The sequence below is a fragment of the Bos javanicus genome, chromosome 6 (assembly GCF_032452875.1).
Source record: "Bos javanicus breed banteng chromosome 6, ARS-OSU_banteng_1.0, whole genome shotgun sequence".
NCBI lineage: Eukaryota > Metazoa > Chordata > Mammalia > Artiodactyla > Bovidae > Bos > Bos javanicus.
In genome coordinates, this window is record NC_083873.1 from 93,391,906 (window position 1) to 93,411,491 (window position 19,586).

The 19,586-nt window shown below is 42.8% G+C and overlaps 1 protein-coding gene across 1 annotated transcript in view; it reads left to right on the forward strand.

Annotated features, from left to right (window-relative positions):
- FRAS1 (Fraser extracellular matrix complex subunit 1) overlaps positions 1-19,586 on the forward strand; it is a 538,610-nt gene that overhangs the window by 348,490 nt on the left and 170,534 nt on the right. Inside the window, exons 23-27 of the mRNA XM_061420570.1 lie at positions 5,812-5,958; positions 11,200-11,340; positions 12,917-13,057; positions 14,875-15,015; positions 18,680-18,950. Coding sequence (XP_061276554.1) covers positions 5,812-5,958; positions 11,200-11,340; positions 12,917-13,057; positions 14,875-15,015; positions 18,680-18,950 — 841 coding nt within the window. The remainder of the gene's footprint in view (positions 1-5,811; positions 5,959-11,199; positions 11,341-12,916; positions 13,058-14,874; positions 15,016-18,679; positions 18,951-19,586) is intronic.

Genomic DNA, 19,586 nt, shown 5'->3' on the forward strand with positions numbered 1-19,586 from the left:
TTTGTGTCCTAGGAAGTCCCATGTTGAAGGAATTAAAGAGCCATGGTTAGCAGAGTGGGCTCTCAAATCAGGTAATGGAATTGCAACTCCTAACTGCCCCTTAACTAGCTTTGTGACCTTGAGCAGGTGAATTAACCACTAGGCTTTAGTTTCTTTTTTCTATAAAAGGGGGATTGTAATAGTGCCCTCAGCACATCTAGGGCTTTCCTGGGGGCTCAGTGGGAAAGAATCTACCTGCCAATGGAGGAGTTCAGTTCAGTCGCTCAGCTGTGTCCAACTCTTTGCAACCCCATGGACCACAGCACACCAGGCTTCCCTGTCCATCACCAATTCCCAGAGCCTACTCATACTCATGTCCATTGAGTTGGTGATGCCATCCAACCATCTCATCCTCTCTCGTCCCCTTCTCCTCCTGCCTTGAATCTTGTCCAACATCAGAATCTTTTCTAATGAGTCAGCTCTTACAAATCAGGTGGCCAAAGTATTGGAGCTTCAGCTTCAGCATCAGTCCTTCCTATGAATATTCAGGACTGATTTCCTTTAGTCCTGGAGCCAATTTCCTTTAGCCAAAGGAAGAAACACAAGTTCAACGTCTGGTCAAAGAAGATCCCACATGCCCCAGATCAACTAAACTCATGTGCCACAAGTACTGAAGCCTGTACACCCTAGAGCCCGTGCTCCCCGATAGGAGAAGCCACTGCAGTGAGAAGGACACTCACTGCAACTAGAGAGTAGCCCCCCTTGCTGCAACTAGAGAAAGCTCGTGTGCATCAGTGAAGACCTAGCACAGCCAAATAAGTAGTTTCTATATCTAACATCATTGCACTTAGCATAGACTTTAGCAGAGACTAAGCTCTCAGTATAGCTATTGTTGTGTTACTGTCATCATGCGAGATGAGAGACAAATCAAGCATTAAAAGATACCTATATTTTATAGATACAAAGATAGATATTACTGTTAGTTTATGCAGATGCTTGCAAGGATTAGTATTTGAAATGAAGTTCTTGGAAACCCCCATTTTGTATCATCTGTTGAGAAACCAGAGATAAAAATCCTTTTTCAAGACAATGAAAAGATTTTTTTCTTTTTACTTTTGTAACAAAACCTTTGCTTGGTATATATCAACTGTCTACCAGCATCTGTAGGTTCTGTAACACAAGAGACATGAATGAAATACTTAAATGTTCTGCTCAAGAGCAAGGGAGTACTGCTATAGAAGGAGTGACTTAGATTGATGAGGCTCTTCACTGCAGTAGAATCACAGAAATAGAAGTTCAAAGGAAAAAACAGAATCCCTTATATAGTATATAGGTGACAAAAATATGTTGCATGGAAATACTTCTCTTCTGGGAAGCTTTTGCCCTGAAGAAATGCATTTGATATGCTACCATGTAAATAGGATTTTATAGACTAAGTCAGTTAAATTAAGAATATTCTAACTTTAGTTTTTACTAAAGCTTAGGTTTCCTTCTTCCAAAGATTGAGTAAAGCGTGCCCCTAAGTTGTGGTATTTTAATTTCTAGTACTTAAAAAAGTTATCCACAATGTCCTTTTGTAATGCTCTTCATTAGAGACAATTATAGGCCTGAAAATTGCAGAAATTGTTCTGTAAAGGGCTTTGTAGGAAATATAATCAGTATAAAGGGGAGACATTAATAACCATATTATAGAAAAAAGTAAGAGCTACAGAGCTGTCTAGAGCCTGGTTACAGAAACCTTTAGAAATTGCATACTGAGCCCTAACATTCAAGGACCGCCAGTTGAGTAGATGAAGAAGAGATGATGATTGAGGATCTCAGTACTTGAAACCATAGGGCCCTAGGGTAGCAGGAGAACTCGAGTATCGGAGCCAACCTTGCACCCAGGGCAGAGGTTTTCTCTCACCCCTTCACAGGCATCTGCAGATGAGGAAGGGCGGTCCATTGGTGGGGGCTGTAGTTGTTGGACAGTTCTTTCTCATCAGCCCTAGAACTTCCCTCTGGGGAAGTATAGCATGGCTCCTTGCTCATTCATTCAGCCTGTTATCTTCAAAAGTTGGAAATTAGCCATCATCTCCCAGCTGGACCTCTCTGCTCCTGGCAGGACTGGAGTCAGTGGAATATAGGAGCAAAGAGAGAGGACCATCTCGAGGGTACAGTAGCAAACAGGCCTATTCAGGAGGGAGAATGGACTTCACAGGCTGTGAGGTCGCTTCCTCTTCTGTGAATGATGGTTACGGTACATCCGTGCTCCCCTCACTGCTCCCTGGTCCACTTGCCACCATCTTCACTATCTTCTTGGCATTTTCCATGGGGTCACTGACCTGAGAACCGCGCCTGTTACTCGAGACGTGGTCCCCCAGTGTGACTGCAGTAGGGCTAATACCCTCTGTGGTCTGAATGTCGTAAGATGGAGAAAAGGACCTGCACCCACACAGCTCTGAAGGGGGATGCTGAGAACCCAAGGGGCTTGGAATGTGCAGAACCAGTTTGAATGAGGCAAGGTCATTCGGGGATTGGAGGATGAGGGGTTCAGTAAGAGAGGAAGGAAGATTCAAAGAGAAATGATGGAAGCCCTCTGCTCTATAGTCTGACACCACTGCATCCCTCCAGATCTTCCACATAGTCTTAATAATTCACAGCTCTCGGCAGGAACCCTTTCCTTGCGGCAGTCAGTGAAGGGGCTGATTATGCTTCTGGAATGAGAGACTTCACAGAAGGACTCGAGAACATGCAGGCCGATGGAAGTTTGAAGAAGAAAACTTCAGGAAACTCTAAGCTGACCTGTCACCCCCATGTGGAGAAACTAGCCTTGAGGCTTCATTTTGCAGCTCTACATACAGCAGTGGGTCCAGCTGACATTGAGGTTTACATGAAGGCTCTTCAGCTTAAGACTGTGTTCATTTCTTTAGTACCATGTCAACTTTTAGTAAGCTCTTAATCAACTAAGATTCTTAGATTTTTTTTTATAATACTGCTGTTTAAACAGACCTTCTGTCTCCTCTGTTTGTACAATTGGTTGTGGAACATAAATGCAGGACTCTCCGTACAGCGTAGCTTATCTCATCTGATTCAATCAGTTCAGTCGCTCAGTCATGTCCGACTCTTTGCGACCCCATGCACAGCAGCACTCCACCCGGTGTCTTTCACTATCTCCCAGAGTTTGCTCAAACTCATGTCCATTGAGTCCACTGAGTCATGTCCATTGAGTCCACTGAACTATGAATAGAGGTTCATGACAGGAGGCAGTGATCAAGACCATCTCCAAGAAAAAGAAATGCAAAAAGGCAAAATGGTTGTCTGAGGAGGCCTTACAAATAGCTGAGAAAAGAGAAGCAAAAGGCAAATGAGAAAAGGAAAGATATATCCATTTAAACTTCATCTGATTGCTTTTAGTTTGTTGCTGTGTTTAGTTGCTCAGTGGTATCCAGCTCTTGGCGACCCCATGGACTGTAGGCTGCCAGACCCCTCTGTCCATGGGATCCTCTGGGCAAGAATACTGGAGTGGGTTTGCCATTTCCTCCTCCACGGGATCTTCCCAACCCAGGGATCAAACCTACATCTCCTGATTGGCAGGTAGGTTCTTTAGCACTGAGCCACCAGGGAATCCTAATTTACTGCTACAACTGGCTAAAGTAAATTTGAATTTTTCTTTCAGATAGTATGTGTTCAGTATAATGTGTATAATATGTATGTGGCATATTTAAATATCATTAGCATGATCTCGGTTTTCATTAAAGTCATTGATGAAAATAATCGAGTAAGAAATTGACTTCATCATAATACTCTAGTACAGACATTCATTTCCAGTTACAAAGATTTACTGACAACTTTTTGAGTATGTATTTCAACTATCTTCAAATCCACCTACAACTACTAGACACCACTTCATTTTTGTATTCACAGGTGTATCTTTGAGATTTTTGTCAGACCCTTTGGCAAAATTAAGATACAATGAGTATAGAAATCCTGCCTCCCAAAATGATAAAGTTTAGCCTCATATAAGTTTCCAGCAATTATTTTCTAATTATTGTTAAGCTAGCTGCTTGAAATTCCAGTCTAGAATTTTCCTAGGACTTTTAATTACCAGTTTACATATTGTAACTGATATTTTATACCAGTGGCTTTTCTTGTAGGTGAAACAAAAGGAGTTTCTTTTTATTTTAGTGGGAGGTCGTTTTACTGCATTTGATATCCTTTAGAACTACAATTCACGTGATCGCTCTCTAGAATTTTCATCTGAAACATACTGAGAAAATTTTAGAGTGAGGCAAAGATGCTAGTGCTTGAGTATATATAATTACAGTATCTGGCTTCTGTCATTTATATTGCTAGTATTTACTGAACACCAATTTCCCAATGGCTCAGTGGGTAAAGAATCCACCTGCAATGCAGGAGATGCAGGAGACACGGGTTTGATCTCTGAATTGAGAAGATCCCCTGAAAGAGGAAATGGCAACCCTCTCCAGTATTCTTGCCTGAAGGATCCCATGGACAGAGGAGCCTGGCAGGCTACAGTCAGTGGAATCATAAAGAGTTGGACATGACTTAGCGCAGACATAATTATAGATAACCAGCTGGGCACTGGGGACTGGGAAAGGAACAAAGCAAATCTAGTCTTTGCATTTCACAGCTTCAAATGATAAAGATGGGAAATAATCACTAAATAGAATGTTTCTATGTATGGCAAGAATAAAATGTGTAAGAACTGTACCTGGGAGACCTGAGGCCTGTTCCAGACTGGAGAGTCAGGGAAGGCCTTTGTGTGGAAGAAACTGAAGAATAAGAGTTAAAGACAAGAGACATGGAGATTACATTGGGAGGATTCAAATATGTTTATCATGATTTCTAGGTAGGAAGAATGGAGGGAATGATGGAGGAGCAATATTTGCAGAAATGATGGCTGAAATTTTTCCATGACTGAAGAAAGATATGCGTTCATAGATGAAAGTGCCCTCTGACACTTGATAAGTCTGAACTTTAGGAAAAAATCACTTTTGGGGATTCCTGGAATAGAATGCAATGACTCAAACCAATTAGGAGGCTATGATAGTGATCAAGTAAGAAATCATGATGGCTTGGATGTCCTGGCATGTGTGGACATGGAGAAAAGCAAAAAGTTCTGATAATTATATAGAAGAATTCATCTAAATAAGATCCAGTGAGTGACGAATTAGGATCGAGAGACAGAGAGGTGCCAGAATAGACTCTAAGGTTTCTAGAGTAAACAACTGAGCAGGTGGAGAAATGCTAGTTGTGAAATCAGAGAGAGATGGAAGCATGACAGGTGAGAGGGTTTGGGGATCATCTGAATGCCTAATAAGTGGCTGCTAAGAATTAGAACTGGGGAAATCAGTAAGCCAGGTCACCTTAGAGTCCTTTGTATCTTCATATACGGGATTTCCCAAGCTCCAAATTAAGTCAGTACCCAATTTTAATCTTGGCATCGCACAAAAATCTAAATCTACATCAAGAACTGTAGGAGCTTTGATTCCTTAAGAAGCAAAGTTCCAGTGACACTCTGGATTATTATTCCAGAGTTCTTGGAATAAGTATAAATTCTGTGGCTGAGCCATGAGACAGTTTGGATGTGGGATTTCTGTTCTTGGCTTTATAATTTATCTTCTCTGGAAAATAAACTTTCCCTTTTTGATTTTGGAAGTATAAGACTAACATTTTCTGTTACTATGGATCACAGGGGAGGGTTCTGAGCAGTATTTAGAGAACAGGTTGGAGCGAGGCTGTTCCTTCACAGCATCTGTCTAGGTTTGATCAGTGCTTCTGTATTTGCAATTCTAATCATCTGGTCATTTTCTTTTCCTATCTGCTCAGCATGCAACATGCATTGTGGACGCTGTGATTCACAGGCCAGCTGTACCTCCTGCCGAGATCCAAGCAAGGTCCTGCTCTTTGGGGACTGTCAGCATGAGAGCTGTGCCCCGCAATACTATCTGGACTTCTCCACCAAAACGTGCAAAGGTAACACTCTTCCTGAATTGCATGACAGCTCTTTTAGTTGGCGATACCCCTTTACTGGAGAATTCCACTCCCCCAATTTGGAAAACACTGTCATCAGATATTTAGACTTTCTCTGATGATAGTGAGAAGTCATTATGTATGTATGTATATATTCATTGATTTATTTATGAAGCAAGTATTTTTGAGTACCTACCATGGCCTAGATATTGTGCCAGGTGTTAGTAACTAGAGGGCTTCCCAGGTGGCTCAGTGGTAAAGAATCCGCCTGCCAGTGCAGGAGACGCAGGAGATGAGGGTTTGATCCCTGGGTCAGGAAGATCCCCTGGAGGAGGCCATGGCAGCCCACTCCAGTATTCTTGCCTGGAGAACCCATGTGGCCTCAAAGAGTTGGAAATGACTGAGCATGGCACACATTAGTATTAATTACTAGACCAGAGGTGGCAAACTAGAAACCCTCAGGTTGTGTTTGGTCCAAAACATGTTTTTCTCCCCACTAAATGTATTATAACAGTGTTTTAAAATTCTTAACTCTTTGCCTTCTAAAAAATCAGAAGACTTGACATAAAAAAGTTGAGATTTGCAGTTTCTTTTGAGAGTCAGAAGGTCTCGCAGTACTGGGTATGCATCCCTCAGAGCAGCAGCAGGTTGGAGACAAGTAGCAATTGTCTCCATTGGGGGAGCATGATCTCCTAAGATTGCCACAGTCCCTATCATTCCCTGTTCTATCATACCAGGCCTCTTTTGAAGATTTTCATTGCCTTCCTTGGCCTGGAGGCATTTGCGCTTACAACTCTAGATTGCCAGACTCTAAGCTTAATGAGGAAGGAAGGAAGTTGTGTCTAATTTGTTCATCTCGTACTTCAAAGAGTAAAGATGCAGTGCTTGTTCTCCAGGTGTTCTTAAGGAAGCAATGTCAAAAACCGAGTAGCTTTTACTTTGCTCTCCAATTTTTAGAATGATCGGAGCTTATGCTCTTCCAATGGCAGCCCTCAGCTGGGAGAAAAACAGAACTGAAGGGTGGATTTTCCTTGCTCCTGTTCAATTTCTCTTCTCCATTTCTCCATTCCATGTTCTACAATACACACTGTCCCCCTTACCCTTTCTGATTCTGCCAGAAAAGCTAGGTCTCAGAATTGGAGGTCAAACATCTGTCAGATAAACTCGGGATGCTTTAAGGTTTTACAAAATTGTGTATTTTCCATTCCAAGAAACTCTACCTAACTTTGGTGGTCTGCTGTGCTCAAGACTGCAAAACCTTTTCTAGTTTCTCTTTTCTAACTGATGGTTTTCAGTCTGTGGTGAAAAACAAGATTCCAACAAATCCTCCCTGTTGTGAAGTGATATCATAACCATGCTGGCGGTCTTCAAGGCTCTGTTTTAGTCATTTTCCCTCAGGACTGAGTCAGTCAAATAAATGAGTGAGATTAAGTTTATGAATCTTCTTAGAAGCATGTGTACTATCTTGCACATTTACTTGCTTCTCTGGGACTTAGAAATATTGCCTCGGAGAAGAGAGAAAGGTGACTAACGAGAGGTTTCCTTAGCTTCTTAGTGAAGGGGACACAGGACAAGCCCACACTGAGTGGCGATACTTTCTCCAGGGAAACTAGTTTAGCCACAAACCTTTATTAAATCGCCATGTAGCAGGCACTATGCTGAGATCCTTCAATTCATTATTCCATGTAATCTTCACAATTTGTTGTTGTTGTTCAGTCGCTAAGTCATGTCCAACTCTTTGAGACCCCTTGGGCCATAGCCTGCCAGGTTCCTCTGTTCATGGAATTTGCCAGGCAAGAATATTGAAGTGGGTTGCCATTTCCTTCTCCAATCTTCATAATAACCTTATGAAGCTGCTCTTCTTATCCATGCTTAACAGATAAAGAAACTAAGGTTCAAAAAGCTTAAGGAAGGTGTGTAAGACATGCAGATTAAAAGTGACAAAGCCTTGACTTGAATATCAGTTCAGCTCAGTCGCTCAGGACTGCAGCATGCCAGGCTTCCCTGTCTATCACCAACTCCTGGAGTTTACCCAAACTCATGTCCATCGAGTCCATGATGCCATCCAACCGTCTCATCCTCTGTTGTCCCCTTCTCCTCCTGCCTTCAATCTTTCCCAACATCAGGGTCCTTTCCAGTGAGTCAGTTTTTTGCATCAGGTGGCCAAAGTATTGGAGTTCCAGCTTCAGCATCAGTCCTTCCAATGAATACTCAGGACTGATTTCCTTTAGGATGGACTGGTTGGATCTCCTTGCAGTCCAAGGGGCTCTCAAGAGTCTTCTCTAACATCACAGTTCAAAAGCATCAGTTCTTTTGTTCAGCTTTCTTTATAGTCCAGTTCTTACATCCATACATGACCACTGGAAACACCATAGCCTTGACTGGACAGACCTTTGTTGCCAAAGTAATGTCTCTGCTTTTTAATAAGCTGTCTAGGTTGGTCATAGCTTTTTTTACCAAGGGGCAAGTCTCTTTTAATTTCATGGCTGCAATCACCATCTGCAGTGATTTTGGAGCCCCAAAAAATAGTCTGTCACTGTGTCCACTGTTTCCCCATCTATTTGCCGTGAAGTGATGGGAACGGATGCCATGATCTTAGTTTTCTGAATATTGAGTTTTAAGCCAACTTTTTCACTCCCCTCTTTCACTTTCCTCAAGAGGCTCTTTAGTTCTTCTTCACTTTCTGCCATAAGGGTGGTGTCATCTGCATACCTGAAGTTATTGATATTTCTCCCGGCAATCTTGATTTCAGCTTATGCTTCATCCAGCCCAGCATTTTGCATGATGTACTCTGCATATAAGTTAAATAAACAGGGTGACAATATACAGCCTTGACGTACTCCTTTTCCTATTTGGAACCAGTCTGTTGTTCCATGTCCAGTTCTAACTGTTGCTTCTTGACCTGCATACAGATTTCTCAGGAGGCTGGTCAGGTGGTCTGGTATTCCCATCTCTTTCAGAATGTTCCAAGTTTATTGTGATCCACACAGTCAAAGGCTTTGGCATAGTCAATAAAGCAGAAATAGATGTTTTTCTAGAACTCTCCTGCTTTTTTGATGATCCAGCAGATGTTGGCAATTTGATCTCTGTCTGGTTCCTCTGCCTTTTCTAAATCCAGCTTGAACATCTGGAAGTTCATGGTTCACATACTGTTGAACCCTGGCTTGGTGAATTTTGAGCATGACTTTACTAGCGTGTGAGATGAGTGCAATTGTGTGGTAGTTTGAACATTCTTTGGTTGCCTTTCTTTGCGATTGGAATGAAAACTGACCTTTTCCAGTCCTGTGGCCACTGCTGAGTTTTCCAAATTTGGGGCATATTGAGTGCAGCACTTTTGCAGTGTCATCTTTTAGGATTTGAAATAGCTCAACTGAAATTCCATCACTTCCACTAGCTTTGTTTGTAGTGGTTTCCTAAGGCTGGATTGACTTCACATTCCAAGATGTCTGGCTCTAGGGGAGTGGTCACACCATATGGTTATCTCGGTCATGCAGATCTTTTTTTGTAGTTCTTGTGTGTATTGTTACCCCTTCTTAATATCTTCTGCTTCTGTTAGGTCCATACCATTTGTGTCCTTTATTGTGCCCATCTTTGCATGAAATGTTCCCTTGTTATCTCTAATTTTCTTGAAGAGAGCTCTAATCTTCCCTTTTCTATTGTTTTCATCTATTTCTTTGCATTGATCACTGAGGAAGGCTTTCTTATCTCTCCTTGCTATTCTTTGGAATTCTGCATTCAAATGGGTAGATCTTTCCTTTTCTCCTTTGCCTTTCATGTCTTTTCTTTTCTCAGCTATTTATAAGGCCTCCTCACACAACCATTTTTCCTTTTTTTGCATTTCTTTTTCTTGGGAATGGTCTTGATCACTGCTTCATGTACAATGTCACAAACCTCAGTCCATAGTTCTTAGTCCATAGCCTGATAGACAGGCACTCTATCAGGTATAATCCCTTGAATCTATTTGTCACTTCCACTGTGACTTGAATATAGATCTACTTGATTTCAAAACCAAGTGCTTAACTCTGCTTTCTTGTCCTGTCATCCATGCATGAAGGACTGACCTTTCGAGCTAGAACTTTGCATTTTCTGACAGCATCCAAATTGCCTGGCCCAAAACAATGGCAGCAACAACCAGAATAATCATAATCACCAAAGCCAGAGCCACAGCACCACGTTTTCCTGCATCCCACGCCCTGGGCCTGACTCGGTAGTTCTGACAGTGAACCTGATGATCTGTATTTCTAACGATCCCCTTGGATCACTTGTGTGGGCGACTTGGGCTGGGATCCACCCAAACATAAGCTTCTTGAGGACAGTTTACACCCACCACTTGATAAGCTGGCTCAAGGCTGTATCCCCCAGAGATGTTTGTTTGAGTCAATGAACATGTAAAGGAATCAAGTCTGCTCTACATGAGATCTGTTTTATTTCAGGAATCCCTTTCTTTCTGTACCGTTCTTTCACATCCTTTTAACTCCAGCATCAATGCTTCTTTGAGTTGTGGTGGTCACTGCCTGATTTCTGAGAGGAAGGGAGTCACGCAGCTGGTGTTAGTAGAGTGAGCAGATGCATCCTTCCTCGAGTCTCTTGACATCCTTTGAAAGTGAAACTGTTATTTCCTCAATCATGTCCAATTCTTTTCCACCCCATGGATTGTAGCCTGCTAGGCTATTCTGTCCATGGGATTCTTCAGGCAAAAATACTTGGGTCAGTTACCATTCCCTTCTCCAGGGGATCTTCCTGACCCAGGGATCAAACCCAGCTCTCCTGCTTTGAAGGCAGATTCTGTACTGTCTGAACCACGAGGAAAGCCCCTGACTTCCTTTACCTCTTGGCATTTGGAGGAGGTCCTGTTAGGTTTGTGGAAGCAAATTGGCTAATCTCTGGAGCAGACTTTGCATGAAGATGCTGTGTCTCGGGGATATAGAACTCTAGAATCCATATCGAATAAGATCCAGTTGGTCTGGCTCCTCAGCAGCCCTGATGACAAGCAGCCTTCACACAAGTGTGGAGCAATCCTTGTACGAGCTGTGTATGTGCCGTGTCTAACATAATTAGGAAACACTCAACCTCAGAGAAGCGTGCAGGCTACTACAAGCAGAGCCTCATTAGAGCTCATGTACCTGACATCTCTTATGGTGTCCTCACTTTACCCCGTGCAGCTGCAGACAGCATCCTTGTAAATTAGTCTCTGGGACTGAGGGTGGACAGAAAGGAAGCTGATTGAAGGAACTTTCTTTCTAGAGTGTGACTGGAGTTGCAATGCGTGCAGTGGGCCTCTGAGGACAGACTGCCTCCAATGCATGGACGGCTATGTTCTCCAGGACGGCGCCTGCGTGGAGCAGTGCTCAGCGTCATTTTACCGGGACCTAGGCCTCTGCAAGAGTAAGTGTCTGCAGCCCTTCTCTGTGCTCACCCAAGCTTCCATCTCTTCTGATTGCCCCTTTTCCGAGAAGGAGTCCATGGAAAATTTTATGGCTTTTTATCCGATTTCTGGTTTCTTTCTTAAGAGCTTTACTTTGTTATAATGAAAATGTCCCCTCTTTCCTTCTCCCGTGCCCCAGCTTGTGTGCTAAGTTGCTTCAGTCATGTCTGACTCTTTGCGTTCCCATGGAATGTAGCTTGCCAGGCTTCTCTGTCCACGGGATTCTCCAGGAGAGAATACTGGAGTAGGTTGCCATTTCCTCCTCTAGGGGGTCTTCCCAACCCAGGGATCTAACCAGTGTCTCTTATGTCTCCTGCATTGGCAGGGGGGTCTTTACCACTAGCACCATCTGGGAAACCCATGCTCTAACACAACATTTGATCATTTCAAAGTCCACGTGGGAATCTTAGGGGTATATGGCCACACAAACAGGTATGTTTTGACCATTAGTTTTGGATTTCCTTTAAATTTAAACAGTGCTGTGCTCCAGATGGAGGAGTCGGTGTGCTCTGGTCATCTGAGCACGTTAAAAGACAAGATTATTCCACCATCTGCCTCCCACAAGCCTCCAAATACCATATGTATCTAACTATCACCTTACTCCGGTCCAGTACCTGCTTCAGCCTTAATTTAATACCACACAATCTTCACATCCTGAAATGCCACCCAAACTGCACAGGCAGCCTTCCTGGGAGCATCCTTGGGCGATACTCTGATAACTGACCAGGCCAGCCAGGAAAGACTGACACTTCAGAGAAGCAGTGCAGAGAGCCACGGGCTAGACAGTAATGATGATACTAGCTTGTTTTCTTCAGTTTCTAAGTCATGTCCGACTCTTTGAGACCCCATGAACTACAGCACACCAGGCTCCCTTGCCCTTCACTATCTCCTGGAGTTTGCTCAAACTCATGTCCATGGAGTCAGTGATGCCATCATCCAACCATCTCATCCTCTGTTGCTCCCTTCTCCTCCTGCCCTCAGGCTCTCCCAGCATCAGGGTCTTTTCTACTGAGTCAGCTCTTCACATCAGATGGCCAGAGTATTGGAGCTTCAGCTTCAGCATCACTCCTTCCAATGAATATTCAGGGTTGATTTCCTTTAGGATTGACTAGTGTGATCTCCTTGCTATACAAGGGACTCTCAAGAGTCTTTTCCAGCACAATTGGAAAGCATCAATTCTTTGGCACTCAGCCTTCTTCATGGTCCACCTCTCACATCCATACATGACTGCTAGAAAATATCTGTCAGTTTATGGTTTGCAGAGTATTTTTCGTTGTGTACTTTGGCCTTTATCCAAAGAGCTGGGTGGAGCAGCGTGTTCTTTCCATTTTACAGGAGAGAACACTAAGGCTCAGAGAGATGTAGTAACTAATGCTAAGTCACCCAGTCAGTCAGCACAGCAGTCACAGTCAGAAGCCTGGCTTCCTGACTCCAAGTCTGCTGCCTGGCCCACTAGGTTGCCTGGCTACACCACGAGGGCCAGGAGCCGCTTGGAAAGCCACACACACTCCTGTCAACTTGCCTTGTGTCTTTCAGGCTGTGAGAGCCACTGTCTCCAATGCCAAGGTCCCCGTGAGTGCACCCGCTGTGAAGAGCCATTTCTCCTCTTGGAAGCCCAGTGTGTCCAGGAATGCAGGAAGGGTTTCTTTGCAGACCACGCTAACCACAAATGCACAGGTGAGTTGGAGACTGTGCTGCGTTCTTTAAAAGTTAGGGCAGCAAGGAAGTCAGGGAGTCAGGTATGTTGATTCTCAGGTAGCCAAGGAGAATCTGCATTAGGAGCAGAATGAAAACCCAGGGAGTTCGGCCTAAAGTAATTGATGGCTTCTTGTGCACCCCTGCCAATGGCTGGCTAAATAGAATGTGGAAGTGCAGACCAATAATTCTTTTGCACAAATCAATGTTGTCCCTAAAGGTCTGCATGGAAACGAAGCCAATATTTCATGGAATAGAAAGCTTACATTGAACTAAGGTGAGGTGTCCATTAAGAGTAGGTCAGCCCTATTAACATGGGGCCAGGGTTTTCAACGTGTACACTAAATTACCTGTTGACCTTGTTATTGCCACTATATGCTTGAAGAATAGAAAATTTGGAAACATTTTAGTGAGATATGTTGAACTTTTATATTAAACTGAAGTTAAACCCAAAGTCTTAGTCTCCTTGTCCATTAAGTTATTCACAAGAGCTTCCTCAGTTTGTTCTCATCATTTCTATCAAAACTTGGTACCGTGTCGTTATTGTTCAGTCCCTAAGTCGTGTCTGACTGTTTGTGACCCCATGGACTGTAGCTCACCAGGCCCCTCTGTCCATTGGGTTCTCCAGACAAGAACACTAAAGTGGCTTGCCATTTCCTTCTCCAGGGAATCTTCCCAACGCAGGTATCAAACCTGTGTCTCCTGCATTCGCAGATAGATTCTTTACCACTGAGCCTCCTGGGAAGCCCATACTTTAAAGGATAATTGATATTTAATGATAATGCCTTTACCCAGGCATGGCATTTTATGTTTTCCCAAATTTCCTTCATCTGCGTTATCTCATTTAACATTCACAATCACTTGGTAAAATACGGCAGACACTATGAATCCTGTTTTACAAGTGGAAAAAAAAAAAAGAGGAAGGAAATGGCAACCCACTCCAGTATTCTTGCCTGGAGAATCCTAGGGACGGCAGAGACTGGTGGGCTGCCGTCTATGGGGTCGCACAGAGTTGGACACGACTGAAGCGACTTAGCAGCAGCAGCAAGAATTAAGAATTAACCAGCGTGACATAAAATCAGATATTAAACTCAGATTTTCTGATTCAAGACTTTTTTAACAGCTCAACTGAGGAAGCAGAACAATAAGCAGTAAACACTTGATTTATAGAAGAAATTGACTTGATTCAAAGAAATAATCTATGGTCTTTTTAAAAGCTTACTTTCTCCATATATTTAAAATAATAATAAAAATAAGAAAAGCCATGATAGTAGTACATTTGAGTTCTTTCGTGTACCCAGTACTCTTCTGGTCACTTCTGATTATGTAGAGCACCTGTAATCCAACCAACAATCCGTGCATTAAGTGCTATTATCAATACTATCTCCATTTTTAAGATGAGAAAATTATTACAGCACAGGCTGTTAAAACAACTTGCCTGAATTCACAGCTGTTAAGTAGTAGAAAAGAGGAATGATACCCCAACAGGATTTATGCTCTTAATCCCTAGAAACTGCCTCCCTTACAAGTCAGTATGGTTAACTTTTTAAACAATCCATTTATGTCCAACATGTTCAGGTCATAATGTGTAAAGCAAAGGTGCTCCTCCCTGTTCACTGCCTTTCTGGGGTAGACCAGCTGTCTACGAAATTCTATAGGCAATGGTCAGAACTGTCTTCTGCTACAGCTGGGGGTCAGATGTGGCCGTGCTTTCACTCTTCATTTCTTTGTCACTGGTGGCCCTCGCTGAGTGCCTGTGCCTTCGTCCTGCCTGATTTGATGTGTCCTGTCTTTGACAGCCTGCCCTAAGGGGTGCTTGCAGTGCAGCCGCAGAGACCGGTGTCACCTCTGTGACCAGGGCTTCTTTCTGAAGAGCGGTCTTTGTCTTTCCAACTGTGTTCCTGGCTTCTCCGCCCACTCTTCTAATGAGACATGTGCTGGTAAGTGCTTCTCCCCCAATGGTCTGGTGAAATCACCTGTAATTTCTCCATGCAGAGGCTGAGTTTGCAGATACGGTTGGCCCATGTGATGTAAAATGCAGGCTTCCCATTCTGGGAAAAACCTAGGTGCTGCTGTAAGGGACTTATTTAGAGACAATGAAAAATTGGGAGAATTCAACTTCTAAGATCTTTGGAAGGGAAAAAGAAGTAATTTGTACTTTAAAAGTCACAACTATCAGATCAGAAATTTGACATAAAACTTATTTATGTCCCTGAACTACAGTCATGTTATAGAACATTTTATTTATTTTTTTATAGAACATTATATATATATATGTTTATATCAATAGATATAATTTATTATATTTTTATCAACATGTAGAAATAATTATGGCCAGGTGCAATGATGTATTCTTTGTGCACACTGGAGATAAATGACAAATAATTAGTGCTGCTGTTGCTGCTAAGTCGCTTCAGTCGTGTCCGACTCTGTGCAACCCCACAGACGGCAGCCCACCAGGCTCCCCCATCCCTGGGATTCTCCAGGCAAGAATACTGGAGTGGGGTGCCATGGAGTGGTGCCTAATTAGGAGCCTGCCCCGTTAGGTTCACATATTGGAAGTAGATGGATTTCAAGCCACTCTGTGTGCCATTAAGTATTAGGTAACATGTTAAAGAAATGGAACTATTCTTGTCCAACACATCAGTGGACATTTTACCTTAAACAACAAAGAGAATAAAATTAAATTCAGGCTGAATTTTGGACCCCAAAATTTTTACAGGTGAATGAAGATTGGGAGTTCTGAGCATTTCTTGGCTTTTGAGTGTCCTTCATCAATAACATGAATCATGTTTTATCACCTGCAGTCAATCATATTTTTCATCACTGTATTTCTGACTTCCTATGATATTAGGACTTCCCATGGGAAAAAATATCTTTGGCTTATTTTATTGGGATCCTTCTGAAGCCCTAAGTACTTGAGAGTCAGCTTACCCCACTTGGGATGTAATACAAGTCAACTTGTGCAAATGAATTCGACTTTCATTAGAGTAATCTTACATTAGAAGTAGTTCCCCTGAAACTTGGCATTCCTAAACTGCCCTGTCTGTCCTACATGTAAAAGGAAGCACTGCCAATTAAAGCTCAGGCAAAACAACTTTCAGGAGATGGGATGAATTCCACGTCAAGGTCAGAAATCCTAACTCATCCATCATATGTTTCCTGTGGACAGAGATCATATATTTTTAAAGCAATGTGTATATATTTCACTTGAATTCTGAATGTAAGCCACTAATAATCCTACTTCACTGTAGGTTAACTGGTGCTGTTCTTGCAAATGGTATCCGGAACTTGCCTCTCCTCTTGGCCGTGGTGGGTCTGATGGTCAGATATGATAGATGTGTTAAGAGAGGATTGTGTTCTCCAATGTGGCAATCAATTAGGATTACCTGTGGAGCTTATAAAATGACCAAGGTCCCACCCCAGAACATCTTAGTTAGAATCTCTGGTGGTGGAGCCTAAGTATCAACACTGTTTTTAAAAACCTCTATGATTCTTTATTGTTATTATTGAGATATAATTCACATACCATAGAACTTACCCTTGAAAGTATATAAGAGGTTTTAGTATATCCACAAGCTACACAACCATCATCACAATCTAATTCTAGGTCATTTTAATCATCCTAAAAAGAAATCCAGTAACCATTAGTAATCTCTCTCTACTGACCCATTGCCTTAGCTCCTGCTGAACACAGAAAGCACAGCGCTTTCTGTCTCTGTGGAATTGCCTACCCTAAATAGTTCACATAAATGGAAGCATACAATATGTGGCCTTTTACATCTGGCTTCTTTCACCTGGCATAGTATTTTCAAGGTTCAGCTGTGTTAGAACATGTATCAGTACCTCATTCCTTTTTATGCTTGAATAATACTCCGCTGTATGCATATACCACACTTTGTTTATTCATTTAATTGATGCTTGATTGTTTCAGTTGTTTCCACTTTTGTTTTTTGTGAATAACACTGCTATGAAAATTGGTGTTACAGTTTGTGTATGGACATATGCTTTCAATGGGCTTCACTGATAGCTCAGTTGGTAAAGAATCTGCCTGCAATGCAGGAGGCCCTGGTTCGATTGCTGGGTTGGGAAGATCTGTTGTAGTAGGGATAGGCTACCCACTCCACTACTCTTGGGCTTCCCTTGTTGCTCAGCTGGTAAAGAATCTGCCTGCAATGCAGGAGACCTAGATTCAATCCCTGGGTTGGAAAGATCTGCTGGAGAAGGGAAAAGCCACCAGTATTCTGTCCTGGAGAATTCCATGGACTGTGTGTATAGTCCATGGGGTCCCAAAGAGTCAGACATGACTGAGGGACTTTCACTTTCACTTTCTATGCTTTCAGTACTCTTGGGTCTATGCCTAGGAGCAGAATTGCTGGATCATGTGGTAGCTCTGTGTTTAATTGCTTGAGGAATCGCCAGACTGTCTTCCCAAGTGGCTTACCATTTTCCATTCCACCAGCAATATATGAGATTTCTAGTTTCTCTACACCCTCAGGGACACTTTATTGTGCTTCCTAAAATGCATGTGAGATGATGATACCTTGTGATTTTAATTCAAATTTCCCTGGTGACTGATAATGTTGAGCACCTTTTCATGTGCTTATTGACCTTCCGTATATCTTCTTAGGAGAAATGTCCATTTGCTGCCTATTTTAAAATTGGTTTATTTGTCATTTATTGAGTAGCTCACTCGGTAAAGAATCTGCCTGCAGTGCAGGTGACCCGGGTTTGATCCCTGGGTTGGGAAGATCCCCTGGAGAAGGAAATGGCAACCCACTCCAGTATCCTTGCCTGGAAAATCTCATGGACAGAGGAGCTTGGTGGGCTGCAGTCCATGGGGTCGCAAAGAGTCGGGCACAACTGAGTAGCTAACACACTAAGAATTCTTTATGTATATCCTGGATACAAAGGAGATACAAATCCCTTTTCAGATATGTGATTTGCAAATGTTTTCTCCTACTCTGTGGATTCTCTTTTCACTTTCCTGCGAATGTCCTTTGAAGCACAAATGTTTTTAGTATTAATGACGTCTGCTGTAGCTATTTTTTTCTTCTGTCACTTGTGCTTTTTGTGTTATATGTAAGAAAGCATTGCCTAATTTAAGATCACAAAGATTTTCTCCTGTATATTCTTCTAGGAGTTTTGTAGTTTAGCACTGATACCCTATGTTATTCTCATGCACATCTAGGATGAGAACCACTGGATTAGAAGGAGGCTTATGGAATACAGTAGTCTAGAGTTTCATCTTTGTGTGAATCAGTTCTGAATCAACATTACCCTTCTGTTATGAATGACTCTTTGCAACCCCATGGGCTGTAGCCTGCCAGGCTCCTCTGTCCATGGAATTCTCCAGGCAAGAATACTGGTGTGGGTAGCCATTCCTTTCTCCTGGTGATCTTCCCAACCTAGGGATCGAATCAATGAACCCACACCTCCTGTGTCTCCTGCATTGCAGGTGGATTCTTTACCACTGAGCCACCAGGGAAGCCCCATCTTTGTGGTTCTGAATGAATATTACATATATATTTCTTTAAAAAATAATAATAATAACCTAATTAGTGACTGTACCAAGCCTGACCTTTGGATTTGTATGTTTTCCAGGCAAAATACACACCCCTAGTCTTCACGTGAATGGTTCCCTCACCCTTGCAATTGGTTCAATGAAGCCACTGGATTTTTTCCTCCTGAATGTTCAAGACCAGGGTGGCAGGGTTGAAGACCTACTGTTCCATGTGGTGAGCGCCCCCACCAATGGTCAGCTCGTGCTCTCAAGGAACGGAAAAGAGGCTCAGCTCGACAAGGCTGGCCACTTCAGTTGGAGAGACGTGAAGGAGAAAAAAGTGCGTTTTGTGCACAGCAGAGAAAAGCCCAGGTGAGCCAGGGTTCTGTTGTTTCCCTCCTGTCTCCTTCCCATCAGTTCTCTGCGCTCCCTACTCTCCGCCCCTCAGAGCTCTCCCTCCTCTTCTGGGGGAGATCGATACTCTGCACGTGGCACTTTCAGCTGCCTGTCATCATTTCGCTGTAATTGCTCAGAGAGAGTGCTTCTGTTAGAAGCATTTTCATTTTATCACATAATTGTGGGTAATTCTCCGATGTGACGGGAAAGTTCCTAGTACAATTACCCAGTTTTTTTGGCCCGGGAGGAACAAAATCGCTTCTATACCCAGATGCAGCTGCTACTTCAGCATTAGGGTTCTCTGCCAGGGGCCAGGGCATGGCTAGAGGATGGGGTACATACGTTTTAAGGCATTGTATGGTTCTTAGAATTTCAGAGTTGGAAGGAAATGAAAAGTCACGGTTAACTTGTTATTATCCACTTTCTGGGACTAATTGTGGTTAATTTTAAAGTCTGATCCAGTTTTCTTCTGATGCCTAACACAATTCTGGCTGTCTTCCTCCACCCAGCTGACATATGCTTCAGGAATGCAGCTGAGTGTTAACACTTCCCGAGCAAATTGAGCCGTATAATTAGCAGAGCAAATCTACTAACTAGAAATCAGGGAATGCA